Genomic DNA, 13,501 nt, shown 5'->3' with positions numbered 1-13,501 from the left:
GCATCTTAAGAAAGATACAAATCAATTTTGATTTGAAAAAAATTTAGATCTGCATCTCATAAAGATGCAGATCTCTTTTTGTTTGAGAAAAATTCAGATCTACATCTAAGAAAGATGCAGATCTATTTTTATATTGAGAAAAAGTCAGATCTACATTTAGGAAAGATGTAGATCTGTTTTTGTATTGAGAAATTTTCAAATCTACATCTAGTAACGATGTAGATCTGTTTTTATATTGAGAAAAATTCAGATCTACATCTAGAAACGATGCAGATCTGTTTCTATATTGAGAAAAATTCAGATCTACATCTCATAGAGATGCAAATATGTTTTGTTTTAAGAAAAATAATTGTTCACACGCAAATTTATTGACATTCAAGAAAAAGATTATAACAATCACATAAAAAACAATCATGCTTTAACAAAACAACGATTAACAATTCATGTTATAGATATTTGAAGAAGAAAGAGATATAACATGCATCATCACATCACAAGAAAAAGGGTGAAGGAAACAACCTCTTGCATGAGCACACTTTGTTCTTGAGATGATGTTTTAGGGTTTAAAGAAATTTGTTCAATTCTATTTATAACCTAAAAACCCTAATTTAAGCAGCAACACTTAGAGACGGGATCAGAAAATATGGGTGGTTTGAGAGTAAAAAACGTATGCCTCTCAGAGCGTAAAAAAAAAGGTGCTGAATTATGAGGTTTAGTCTCTATTTATAGAGGCCAAAAGACTCTAAAAAATAGGTACGGACGATTAGGGTTTAAATCTAGACGCATCCTTTTGCGAAAAGATCGAAAAGGGTATGCATAATCGCCACCTGAAGGCCGTTGGGCCAAAGCCCGCATCAGGGAAATTCGGCCCTTTTAGAGTGCCATTCAGCACTCCAAAAGTGCCGAATTGGCCTTATGTCTCCGAATGCACTTTCATGTTCGAGTACCGTTTGGACTCCTCTTCTAGGGTTTTTTGGCTAGTCTTTGTACCCAGACACATTTTCATCCTCCACCTATGCTTTTTCATCTCTTTTTTAGATAATTCAGGATATTTAAAGACAATTATCTTGTAGATAAATACCCTAAAATAAATCTTAATAAAGTTCAGATTATCTACAGTTTTATTGTTATCCAATCATCCTTTTTATTCCCATGCATGCATCCCTATTCTAAACACTAATTATCAACCAATCAAAAAATTATTTAATTAATTTTAATTGTTTAACCCATCAAAATTAATTTAAATTGATCATGTGTAATCGATTCTACCTAGACACAATGCATGTTGACCATGCAAACTTGATCACGCGATATCTTTCGATCCGATAGTCTGATTTGATAACCGGAAACACCGCTGCAACCGTTAGAATCTCAATATCATTTTTATAATATGCAATGAATGAATTAATGCATCTAATGCAAAGACAAAATGATGTATGTAATGTAAGAACAAATTGATGCATGTAATGCAATTATGATTTTTGGGGTACATGGATTGGTCATTCAAGTCATCCTCCTTGACTAAATCATGGGTGAAAAATTGAGTGTCTACAGTTAGACAAAGATTAAGTATATTGTATATGGATCCAAAAGTAGCCTCCTTGAATGACAAGCATGAGGGTTGAATTCAGTCTACAAATTGAAATTCCTTCAAAACATGCTTGCTTGTGAAAGGGCCAAGATCCTAATGGGTGTACCTTCTTCTTATCACAACGAGTTGATCCAAATTGAAATATGAAAATGGAGTTTTAGGCCTGGTTTGAGATTCCAACTATGAAGTGTGGACTAGCACTTCCAAAGAGATATCATACTGTAGCCAAGTCAGGGTGTTTTAACCTGAGGAGTTTATTGGATTAAATTCAAAAATTTCAAATTAATTAAGGACATGATTGTTGCTTTTTGAACTTTAAGGCCAAATTGAAAGGCCAAAATGGCCAAATACCATTTTGGCCAAAATATTTTGCAATCTACCACTGTTTGCGAAGTATTTAACAAACTACTACTGTTTTGAAACTCGAGTTTCACAAACTCAAATTTGACATGTAACTCAAGTTTATGAAAATTGAGTTCCAAAACATGTGACACGATGGTAGAAGCTAATCTGGCATTTTTAGAATTAAAAATGCCACGTGGAATAAACTCGAGTTCTGTCTAATATCTTGTCTTGTCTTGAGATTACATGTAAAAAGTAAAGAGGGGAAAAAAATCTAAATTCTTATTATGTTTAAAGGCTAAACACCAGTCAAGAATACTTGTGCTATGCAGAAGGCCAGAATGTTAAGCTCCAATAACAGTGGGTACTTTCTAGGATAACTTCTTGATTGTCTTCAATCCAGGCAAGATATCACTCTCACTTGTTCACAACCATATTATAATTACAAAACAAAAGCTCATCTTGTTATCCTCAAACTAAAAGCTTTTTTGTTTGTATGTATTCAGTTATTAAGCTAGTGAAAATCTATGCTTTTAGTACAATAAGAACCCCATCAAAAACTATAAGAATCTTGAAAACCCACTGCTCTTCTATTCTCAGGAACTCATAAAAACCCATAAATTACAACTTATTTATTCCGAAAATCACAACCAAATAAACCAAATAAAAACCATAGATTTAAACTAGAAAACCCAGGCCTAATTTTTGAAATACAACCATGAGAAATTTGTGAGATTGAAGAAGAGAAAGCATTGGTGTGTGTTTTGTTCAGATTGAAGAAGAAAAGCACCGTTGTGAAGAAATAAAGAAAGAAAGAAGCTGAGAGAATTATAAAAAAAATACTGGAGAAAGAAAGAGAAAGAGAAAGAGAAAGAGAAAAAACATTGGTAAAGAAAGAAGAGCAGTGTAGGTACATGACTATGCAGTGTGGGTCCCACCTGTCTCCCCACTTGTTCAAATTTCAAAGAGAGATCCTACGTCTACAACATTTTTACAACAAATCATAGGTGGTTAGTTATTATTAGTTCAAATTTCAAACTAACGCTAAGATTAATTTTTCGCCCCAACAATAACAACTAGTAATAACTTGCCACTTAGGATTTGTTGTAAAAATGTTGTAAACATATCATTTCTCAATTTCAAAACAACCCGAGGTGCTCGAGCTCTATGTAAACTTTTAAATTATAAAATACCAAATTAGCTTTTGCCACCATGTCACATTATTTTGGAATTTAATTTTCATAAACTCGTGTTCTATGTAAAACTCGAGTTTCATGAAGTTGAGTTTTAAAATAGTAGTATACTGCTAAATATTTCATAAATAGTGGCAAATTACTAAATATTTTGGCCAAATATAGTATTTAGCCATTTTGGCCCCAAATTGGAAACTAAGGTAAACTTTAGGGAGCAATTGCATCATTTTAATGAATTGCCTACTCTAGCATTAAAAAAGAATTAAAGTTTTTTTTTAAGTATTACTTAATAAAGAAAAGAAAGGCTGTCAAGTTATCCAATTGGAACAATTCCATTATTTCAATAGACAATACAAGGAAAAATATTAAAATGAAAAAATTTTGGTAAACATAGGAAAGTGCATATATTTAAGTAGTTATTTTTAAAACTAAAAAAAAAAAAAATGAATTTAACTCGAAAGATTGTGGACTTCTCGATGATTTTTGTATCCTACTTTTTTTTTTTTTTTTTTGCTGAGAGTATCCTAATTATTTTTTTGCTTTTGTTGTTAGCCAGTGCTTATATCTCAAAGGAATGGAAACAAAGTTGCTTTGGGAGCCAAAAACAAGTTTAACTAGCTCCCTTCAATATTTTCTTTGCCATCAATGTCACAAACAATGAAGTTTTTTCTTTGTTCTTTTTATCTTTCTCACTGCCTTTCTCCTTTTGTTCACTACAAAAAACTGGACCTATAGTGGCATTTGTGAAACGCCACTATAGGTACTAAAAACGCCACTATAGGCCCACTTTGGCTATAGTGGCATTTACAAACGCCACTATTGTACGCTACTATAGACCCATAGTGGCATTTTACAAGGTACTATAGGCCCCTTTTGGCTATAGTGGCGTTTACAAACGCCACTATTGTACTGCCACTATAGACCAATTTTTTTTTATTTTCGAAAAGGCTATAGTGGTGTTTGTCAAACGCCACTATAGCCTTTTTCAAAAAAAAAAATTTGGTCTATAGTGGCGTTTCACAAACGCCACTATAGCCAAAAAACCACCCAAAAAAATTTAATTACCAAAAATCAAAAGAATTTTTTTTTTTGACATGAAAAAGTTTTTTTTTTAATTGAATTAAGATTGTAATTAAATTAATATTAAAATTTTAATTAAATTAAAATATACAAAACAAAAAAAAATACATAAAAAAAACAAAATACAAACTATCTATCCCAGCAAATTCAAAATGAAACACAAACCCACCTAAAAAAAATTCAAAATCAAACACAACATACTCACATCCAAAAATTTAAAAAAAAAAAAAAAAAAGTAACTCCAAATACAAACACTATAGCTATCCCGGCAAACTCAAAATGAGACACAAACCCACCTAAAAAAATTCAAAATCAAACACAACATGCTCACATCCAAAAATTAAAAAAAAAATATATATATATATATATATATATATAGCAACTCCAAATACAATCACTATAGCTATCCTAGCAAATTCAAATGAGACACAAACCCACCTAAAAAAATTCAAAACCAAACACAACATGCTCACATCCAAAAGTTAAAAAAAAAAAAATAAATAAATAAATAAATAGCAACTCCACCCCATGAAGCAAAGTTAACAGAAAACAAGGAATAAACCAAAACTGTTATCAAAAAATAAATAGACCAAAACAATCATAATTTTTTTTTTTTAAATGCTTACCTGCAACTATACAACCAATGGCTTCAAACACTATCTACAAATTTGAACAAAATCAGTAAACTGCAACACTATTTGCAAATCCAAAACCCACAAACATTAACACCACCACAAATAAAACAAAAGAAATAAAATCAAAATGGAGAGGAAGAGAAAAGAATCAATTCAAGTGTGAAGTGAAAGAAGAGTGAAAGAAAAAGAAAAGAAGAAAAATGGAGGAGTGGAGATAAGGGAGAAAAAGAAGGAAAGAAAAAAAAAAAACAAAAAAAAACAAAAGAGAAAGGAAGTATGAGACTTGGTGTGGAGAGTTAAGGAAAAAAAAAAAATAAGGAAGTCTGAGACTTGGTGTGGAGAGTTAAGGGAGAAAAAGAAAGAAAAAAAAAGAAAAAAAAAAAGAAAAAAGAAAAAAAGAAGAGAGAAAGGAAGTCTGAGGCTTAGCGTGGAGATAAGGGAGAGATGGTTGGGGGGGGGGGTTAATATTTTTTTAAATTTATATATATATATATAAATGATATATCCACAATATTTTCACAATATTTTTACACCAAATTTTAAGTAGTAAGTTATTACTGATTGTTATTATTGGGACAAAAAAGTAATTTTAGTATTAGGTTCAAATTTGAACCAATAACAGCTAACTGTCTATGATTTGTTGTGAAAATGTTGTGGATGTAGAATCTCTCATACATAAAAAAATAATATATGTATATATATATAAAGAGAAATGATATATCAACAACATTTTTACAACAAATTTTAAGTGACAGGTTGTTACTAATTGTTATTGTTGGGGCAAAAAAGTAATCTTAGTGTTAAGTTCAAATTTAAACCAATAACAACTAACCACTTATGATTTTTTGTCAAAATGTTGTAAAATTATTGTGAACGTAACATCTCTCATTTAAATATAAATATATAATAATATATGTTGTGAAAATGTTGTGAATATAGCATCTCTCATACATAAAAAAATAATATATGTAAATATATAAAGAGAAATGATATATCAACAACATTTTCACAACATTTTTACAACAAATTTTAAGTGGCAGGTTGTTACTAATTGTTATTGTTGGGACAAAAAAGTAATCTTAGTGTTAAGTTCAAATTTAAACTAATAACAACTAACCACTTATGATTTTTTGTCAAAATGTTGTAAAATTATTGTGAACGTAACGTCTCTCATTTAAATATAAATATATAATAATATATACATTTAAATAAATATATATTTATATTATATTCAAATATTTTGGAATATGCCATAGAATATTCTATGGCATATTCCATTACATACGCTGAAACTCATTCAGATCAGTTTTTTTCTTTTTGGGTAAATTCCACAAACCACCCCTGAGGTTTGAGATAATACCAACTAAGTCCAACATATTTAAAAACCTACCAATTTCATCCTAAAAAGACAATTTTGTCCCTGGACTTAAAAAAAAAAAAAAACGCCTTGACTTTTTTTTTATTTTCCCTTCTTCCTCTGTCTTCCCCCTTTCTCCTCTGAGTTCTTCATCTTCAAACCCAAAACCCATCACCAAGCCACCATGGCCAGACCTACTGTCACTGGCCCCACCGCAAGCCACCACCATCATAGGCCACCGCAAGCCACCTGACCAAGCCGTATGCCCGTATCCTCTCCGTCTTCTCCATGGGTCATGGCTCCATCGCAGGTCGTGGGTGCATCAAGTCCGGCGTGGATCATGGCAAGTTCGGCGTAGGTCGTGGGTCATGGCTCTCTCAAGTCCGGTGTGGTCGTGGGTTGTGGGTCTCTCAAGTCCGGCGTGGGTCATGATGGGTTGATTTATGGTTCATGGGTTTTGATTTTAGGTGGGTTCCAATGGGTTTTGGGTTGGAATTTTCTGGTTTTGATTTATTGATGGATTTTGGGATGAGTCTTGCCTTTTGGATTCAGATTTTGTGGGTTTCAGTTGTGTGAATTTTGCTTTGATATTTTTGTGGGTTTTTGTGCATCTGTAGGTTCATGGTGGTGGTGGTGGTAGGATGTTACCGTGGTGGAAGGGGTGGGTTGTTGTCGTGGTGGTTAGGTGGGTGGTGTGTTTGGCGAGGTGGTGGTTGAATGGCAATGGTGACTTTGGGATATGTTTTGAGATGGAGAACTCAGGGGAGACAGGGAGAGGAAAGAGACAGACGACAGAGGAGGAAGAAGTGAAAAAAAAAAAAAAGTAACGGTGTTTTTTTTTTCTTTTTAAGTTCAGGGACAAAATTGTCTTTTTGGATGAAATTGGTAGGTTTTAAAATGTTTTGGACTTAGTTGGATATTATCACAAACCTCAGGGGTGGTTTGTGGAATTTACCCTTTCTTTTTTTTTAATATGCACTTTTGGACCTACTATAGACTCATTTTTTAAAACGCCATTACAGGACACTTCAAACGCCACTATAGATATTCCTATAGTAGCATTTATAGAAAACACCACTATAGGTCCAGTTTTTTGTAGTGTCATTCCAGACCTGCACTGAAGAATTGCTTCTTCTTTATTCTCTTTATCAGCCAAGAAGCTGTTTGTGGATGTGCGGCCCTACTGGATTTTACTCGGTGGTTGTAGGTGGTGGTAGATTTGAAATTAAAAATGTGAAATAGGGGAAATAATATTTAATTTCTATATCAATTAAGTATTGAGGCTGGTGTATATGTATGAAAAAGATAAACTAGAGAAGTAAGGTTTGTTTTTGTTAGTTTATATAGCTAAAAAATTGAAAAGACTAATGTGAATGCTCTAAGTATCTTCATAGCCATCATATATAATAGATTTCCCTTTTTTTTAGTATTCAAATAACTGGTTCTAGATCTACGTAACGCACAAGATATATAATTATTCTATCATCGAATATAATGTGTTAAATTACCAATTCTCCCAAAAAATTTTGAGAGAATTGGTAATTTAACATGGCAGAAAGTTTTGGGTTTAATTTCTGTCTCCTCCACTCTACCTCCCATTTAAAAATCTCATATATTGGGTTTCACGTATTAAAATGGAGTTTGAGGCTTTGAGCCCATGCATGAGAGGAAGTATTAGAAATTTGTGGTCAAATGATGAAATTTATTATTTTCCAATAATTTAAACTTTTGGAAGAGTCAGTTATTTAACATAATATAAATGTTGTTATTTGAAATATTCAAAAATAATATATTGGGATTTTATTGGCTTTTATAAATTTTTATTCCAACAACGAATTTGATTTGTTTGTTTCTAGCCACAAACCATGCATGAAAAAATAGATGTTATTTTAGTTTATCGTACCATGGTAGTACTGATAAATGTTTTAAGAATCATGCAACAAAAGTGACACCGTTCAAAATTTCTTATTAAACTTTCCATAGCATCCAATGCCAGATATGGCAGAACTAGTTAGTTGCGAGAATGAGAATTTGTGGAATACGGGGTCATCATGAAATAACTAACACTAAATGATTTAAACTTTTCTTGTGACGGATACTAATTTTGTAATAAAATAAGTAGTATTTTAATTTTGAATAATAAATTTAAATCTTATCAAATTCAAACAAAAGCTCTCCAACACCATAGAAAGATCACCCAATAAACATACTCTCTCTCTCTCAACATATTTGTTGGTCCCATTTAGATTATGAGAAAAAGGAAGAAAATAAAAAGAAATTCAAGAACTTTAAATTTGGAGAAAGACCCAGTTTTAACAAGTTTGATATGTTGAAGATCCACGTTCCAATTATGATATGTATAATGTGATGGATAATTTTTTTTAATAATAAATAGGCTGCCATATCACTTAAAACATGTTTAGTCATTGCTCTATTAGACACAAACAATTAAATTAATAAAAGCTGAGGGGCCAATTCGGGCATCAGTGAAGATAATTGACCTAACACCACTACTGAATAGGCAAAAGGCATTTGGTAAGTTAAAAAATTCAACATCTAAATTCATATATATGTTCTACAAGCACAACAGTTACTAGGTTCGAAATTCCAATTTCCAACCTATTTCCTAACAACAAGCATGCGAACTCAATCAAAGAAAGAGAGAGAGTTATAACCTACAAATAACCACCTATAAATAAGCTGCATTTCTTACATTTGATTCCCTGTATCAAACAATCAATTAGAATTTTGTACCATTCAGTTCTGCAAAACCAATACTAGGATCCTTACCCTCCTTAATCTCCCTCCTTACTGCCTCTACTCTCTCAAGAACACCCTTAACTGCTATGTCAAATGCATCCTCAATGCTCTCTAGTCTATACCTGGGATCTGCATAAACTATTCTTGGAATCAGCTTTATAACCTCTTCTCTCATGGCCAACACTTCTTTCTTCGGAACTAGAAGCAATGTCTCATTTATAAGAACCTTTTTTTCCTTCAAATCATTTAGTGGGATGAACAAGGAATACGTAGTATGGTTCTTTGGTAGATTCCACACATATTGTGCATAAGCAGAACCCTGATGAAAGAAAACCGGAATACACCCCGCTAAAATGGAATCGAAAATTGATCGTCTTGTTAATGAATCTCCAGGAGGTTGTAAGCAAAAAACTGAGCTCTGAAACGCCTTCATCACTTTTGAAGGGTCCTCACAGTTATTTGCTCCATGAACACAATCAAGAAAGTTGCATGTGGATGAAGACCGACATTGATCAATAAGCTCACCCCGAATGGAAACTGTTGAATTAGGTCGTGGGGCACCTGCAAAAGTGAACAAGTACCGCCTTTTTGTTCTTCTCATCTTTCTTTGCCACTGTCTTACCTGAATATCCTTGGATGGGTGGAAGTACGTAGGATATGGTATTCCAAAGTCATTGTTCCACGAGCTTGCTTCGATTGATAGCAATGTCATGTTGTTTGATTCAGGCAAGAACATAAGCTTTGAACCCCAATCAGAATCATCATCTGTTTGTCTCCTAAAATCCCAACCAATCCTCCCTCCTACTAAGAAGTGATCTCTACCCCACATTCTTTTCCATTCGGGTTTTTGTGCAAGCCATTTGACCAGACTTAAAGAAGCACTATCTCTCATTGTGATGTTAAAACCCCAAAGATATCGACCCACATCAAAGCCAGGATAAAATGGTACATATATTGCTGAAGCCAACAATGAATCATTGGTTAAGCACTTGTATTGCTTCATCCTGTTGTGGAATATGAGCTCTAGCGTAAATTGGTTTGTTGCAAACCAGCCCTTTCTCAATAAAACCCTTTCCGAATTCTCAATCCTAGGACCAAGCCCCATGTTTGATATATACTGGCACATATCGAACCATTTGATAAGAGAATGGCAATCCTTGAGCAAGTCCTCGTTGAACTGCCTAGGAATATCATGCATATAAATATATCGACCAAAGCACGAATCTAAACTTGGACTAATATGTTCAATTGGCTCTTTTTTTTCTTGTGTCACTTTCACCTGTCTACCAGAATTCGTATTCTTGGTCAAGTCACTAGTAGAATTATGATAAGTGGTTGATGAAGCAGTTGTTCTGTGGCTGGAATTTACAGTGCAATCAAAAGTTTTATTTTTACGATCTTGGATTACATTCACAAAGTTGTTGACCGAAATTGTGACCACATTATTTTGATCCCAGCCCGTTAAAGCCGAATGATCAAAAAAGAGCAGTATCAAGCTTAAAAGAAAAGAGATAAGTAAGACAAACCAGAGTTGATATTGGCACTTTCCCACGAAGAATTTCTCCATGTCCCCTCAATAGTCTCAAACACAAAACGCTTTAATCTATAAGAGAGAGAGATATACTTCCATCTGGAGGAGTTTGTGTTAATTCTAATGGCTAATCCTAGGTTAAACAAGCAAATATATATATATATAAGGTAATAAGCTTACGTTCATTGACAAGATTTTCTGACAGTACATTCCTAGCTAATTATCTTCATTGCAAATCATGTGTAATATATTTCCTTTTTTTCCTTCAGTTTTCAAATAATTCGACGTGGCCCCACCTCAGGGGATGAAGTATGAGCTCATGAATATAAACCAATGGATTATGATTAAAAAAACAACAGTCGCTGAGCTATTTTAAACCGATGGCTGTGTATGAAAGTTCTTGAAACTTGCTTGAAGGAAGCCATCATGATGCTTCGTGTGCATATACAGGTATAGTATATGATTTTCCATTTATAAAGCGAAGTGAATAAGACTCATTCATGCTTCTGTGCTATAAATTATAATTCCGTTTTTATCTAAATTATTGTCTATTAAAAATGGAAAACCAGATGATTTACTTAGGAAATAAAAACAAAATTTATTTAAAGCAGATACTCAAAATTTCAAAGAGAATAGACTCAGTTCACTACACCCCCCACCCCCAAACCCCCCCCCCCCCAAAAAAAAAAAAAAAATCCAAAACCAAAACACCAGTGATCAAGTAATAATGACATTAGAAATAATATAATATAGTTTATAATTCATAGTTATGAATGATATAAATAATAGAACAGCAATTTACCTACATCTACAGAGTTACAATAATTTATTATTTTTAGTGAACAATACAAGATACAGTTATACAGTATTTCTCTCTCAAGTCTCAACAACATGACAAACCATATTCTGAAAACAACAGTATTTATATCCTATACAGAGGATCCAAAATGATTTTTATATCAATACAAGACTTTGATCTATGAATTAAGTCTCAGAAAATCTCTCATTAAAACAATAATACTTTTTTTTTTATATACAAAATAGAATTTCTATTCTAACTTGATCTAAGTATATATGCGTGTGAAGCTCACTCCTGGAAACTTAAACTCCAGTTCTTGCTCCCACACTCCACAAGCATTTAAAATAATAATACTTTATATCAAGTTAAGTCATAATTTGGATCAAACACAAACTACCGCTCTACATAACCCAATACATAACCCAACAAAAGGGAGAGTTGAGGCTAAAATTAATAAGGTTTATAATATATTTAGGCCTCTTAATTAGATTTAGACCATTATACATAATAAAGTCATATTTTAATAATATTTAATCTAAATAATGAAACATTTATATGTCATCTAATGAGACCAACGGTCTGGGACTTTGATGACTTCAAGAATCTTTTTAAAAGGTAAAATGAGTAGAAAATAAAAAATACGTGAGAAATAATTTACCGAAAAGGGAAAAATAAGAAATTTACGTACGTACAGTGGGCAGTACTCAAGATTGAAAGTCTACCACAAATATAAAATTAACGATACGTAGTTGATTTTCACATCGCTTGTGCTAATTTAAAAGTGATTTGTTCGTGGTTATGGTGGGTATACCAGTTCTAACTTCTAAGGTATTTGTTGGCATATCTATTATCAATTAAATTAAATGCAGAATAAAATACTACACATTTCTTAATTAATGCAGCGTGTAAATGGGCATGGGTTATCCATCCATTTGTCGAGTGGGCAAAGTGACTGACACTCACAACATCGATTTTTTTTTTTTTTTTTTCAAATATTGCAAGAAACAGGTAAAAATATATATAGGAGAGATCGGGGTTTTTTGGTTTTGGGCCTTGTGCAATACAAGACTAAGTAAGTTTAGTTGTATTAGGATAATCATATCTATATATATAGCTAGGCTAGGCACATGTTTGATGTGACGCTTACTTACCCCAAAAATTATACCTTCAATGACACACCATTGACAGCAATGTGGCATTCATCGTGACTCCAAAGCATGCCAAACCTCACACCTTACTTGCACTTCACGTGCCTCGCTAAGCTAATAAACTAACATAACATAACATCAATCTCCTATATCAAACATAGCGAAAAATTATATCTAATCCTCAACTTCCATCATCAATGAAAAAGCCTATGTCCTTCAATGGATTATCTCAAATCCAACAATCACAACCTGCCACCAACTCATTAACCTTAGAATCCCTTGAATCCTCGGTGCATAATCTCATGAAAAGCTGGTACAGAAGGCAAAGATGGGAGCTCATCTTCTTTAACTCCACACAGCAAGACCAGGACCTGAATAGAGCACCATGGAGAACCCAGTTGGCCAAATTTCTAGAATCCACCTCAGTTCGTATTATTGCCATTCTACTGCTTCTTCTGGACCTTATCTTCACTATCCTTGAACTTTCTTCCTCTCTACTTTCATGTCCTCCAAACACGAACAAGCAGATACAGAAAGTTTGGTACCATTGGGTAGGGATTGCCATCTTGAGCATGCTTTCAGCGAGGATAGTTGCTTTAGCCGTGGGATTAGGCAGATCATTCTTTAGGCGACCGGGTTATGTAGTTGACAGTGTAGTTCTTATGGTGGCATTGGTTTTGGAAGCTTTCTTGGAGGGAAGGGGAGGCGGGTTGCTTGTTGTAGTGAGTCTGTGGCGTGTTGTCAGGGTTGTAGAGAGTGCCTTCGAGCTAAGCGACGAGGCCATTGAAGCACAGATTAAAGTGATAGTATCCCAGTTTGAAGCGGTGCGAGAAGAGAATAGGAGACTCTCGGAGACCATTGCTGAGAAGGATAAGATGATAGAGAAGCTCAGGGAAGAAGTGGATCAATGTACATACGTAGACATGCTTGAGATGGTTCCAGCTGCCTCCTTAACTTATTAGCACTACTTTAGCACATTCTAGGGTAAGAGTCAGAGATCATCTCTAGCCATACATATATGTTGTGTGCATGGCTGTATATATGCACTATATATGCACATGTGTA

The 13,501-nt window shown here is 33.4% G+C and overlaps 2 protein-coding genes across 2 annotated transcripts; one reads left to right on the top strand and one right to left on the bottom strand.

The window, feature by feature from the left end:
* Positions 1-8,938: 8,938 nt before the first annotated feature.
* On the bottom strand, positions 8,939-10,525 carry LOC115950730 (probable xyloglucan galactosyltransferase GT14). The gene has a single exon (XM_031067964.1). The coding sequence runs from the start codon at positions 10,523-10,525 to the stop codon at positions 8,939-8,941; it is 1,587 nt and encodes a 528-aa protein (XP_030923824.1).
* A 2,080-nt stretch (positions 10,526-12,605) lies between these two features.
* Positions 12,606-13,501, top strand: LOC115950731 (voltage-gated hydrogen channel 1). Its single transcript, XM_031067965.1, has one exon. It carries the CDS (start codon positions 12,634-12,636, stop codon positions 13,396-13,398), a length of 765 nt encoding a protein of 254 aa, XP_030923825.1. The 5' UTR covers positions 12,606-12,633; the 3' UTR covers positions 13,399-13,501.

Source organism: Quercus lobata, chromosome 6, assembly GCF_001633185.2.
Source record: "Quercus lobata isolate SW786 chromosome 6, ValleyOak3.0 Primary Assembly, whole genome shotgun sequence".
Classification (NCBI taxonomy): domain Eukaryota; kingdom Viridiplantae; phylum Streptophyta; class Magnoliopsida; order Fagales; family Fagaceae; genus Quercus; species Quercus lobata.
The sequence above is the reverse complement of the archived record's forward strand: the minus strand, read 5'-3'. Positions and strand labels throughout refer to the sequence as shown.

Excerpts from the sequence above, each read along its gene's own strand:
- LOC115950731 (XM_031067965.1), top strand. The coding sequence starts at position 12,634 with ATGAAAAAGCCTATGTCCTTCAATGGATTATCTCAAATCCAACAATCA.
- LOC115950730 (XM_031067964.1), bottom strand. The coding sequence starts at position 10,525 with ATGGAGAAATTCTTCGTGGGAAAGTGCCAATATCAACTCTGGTTTGTC.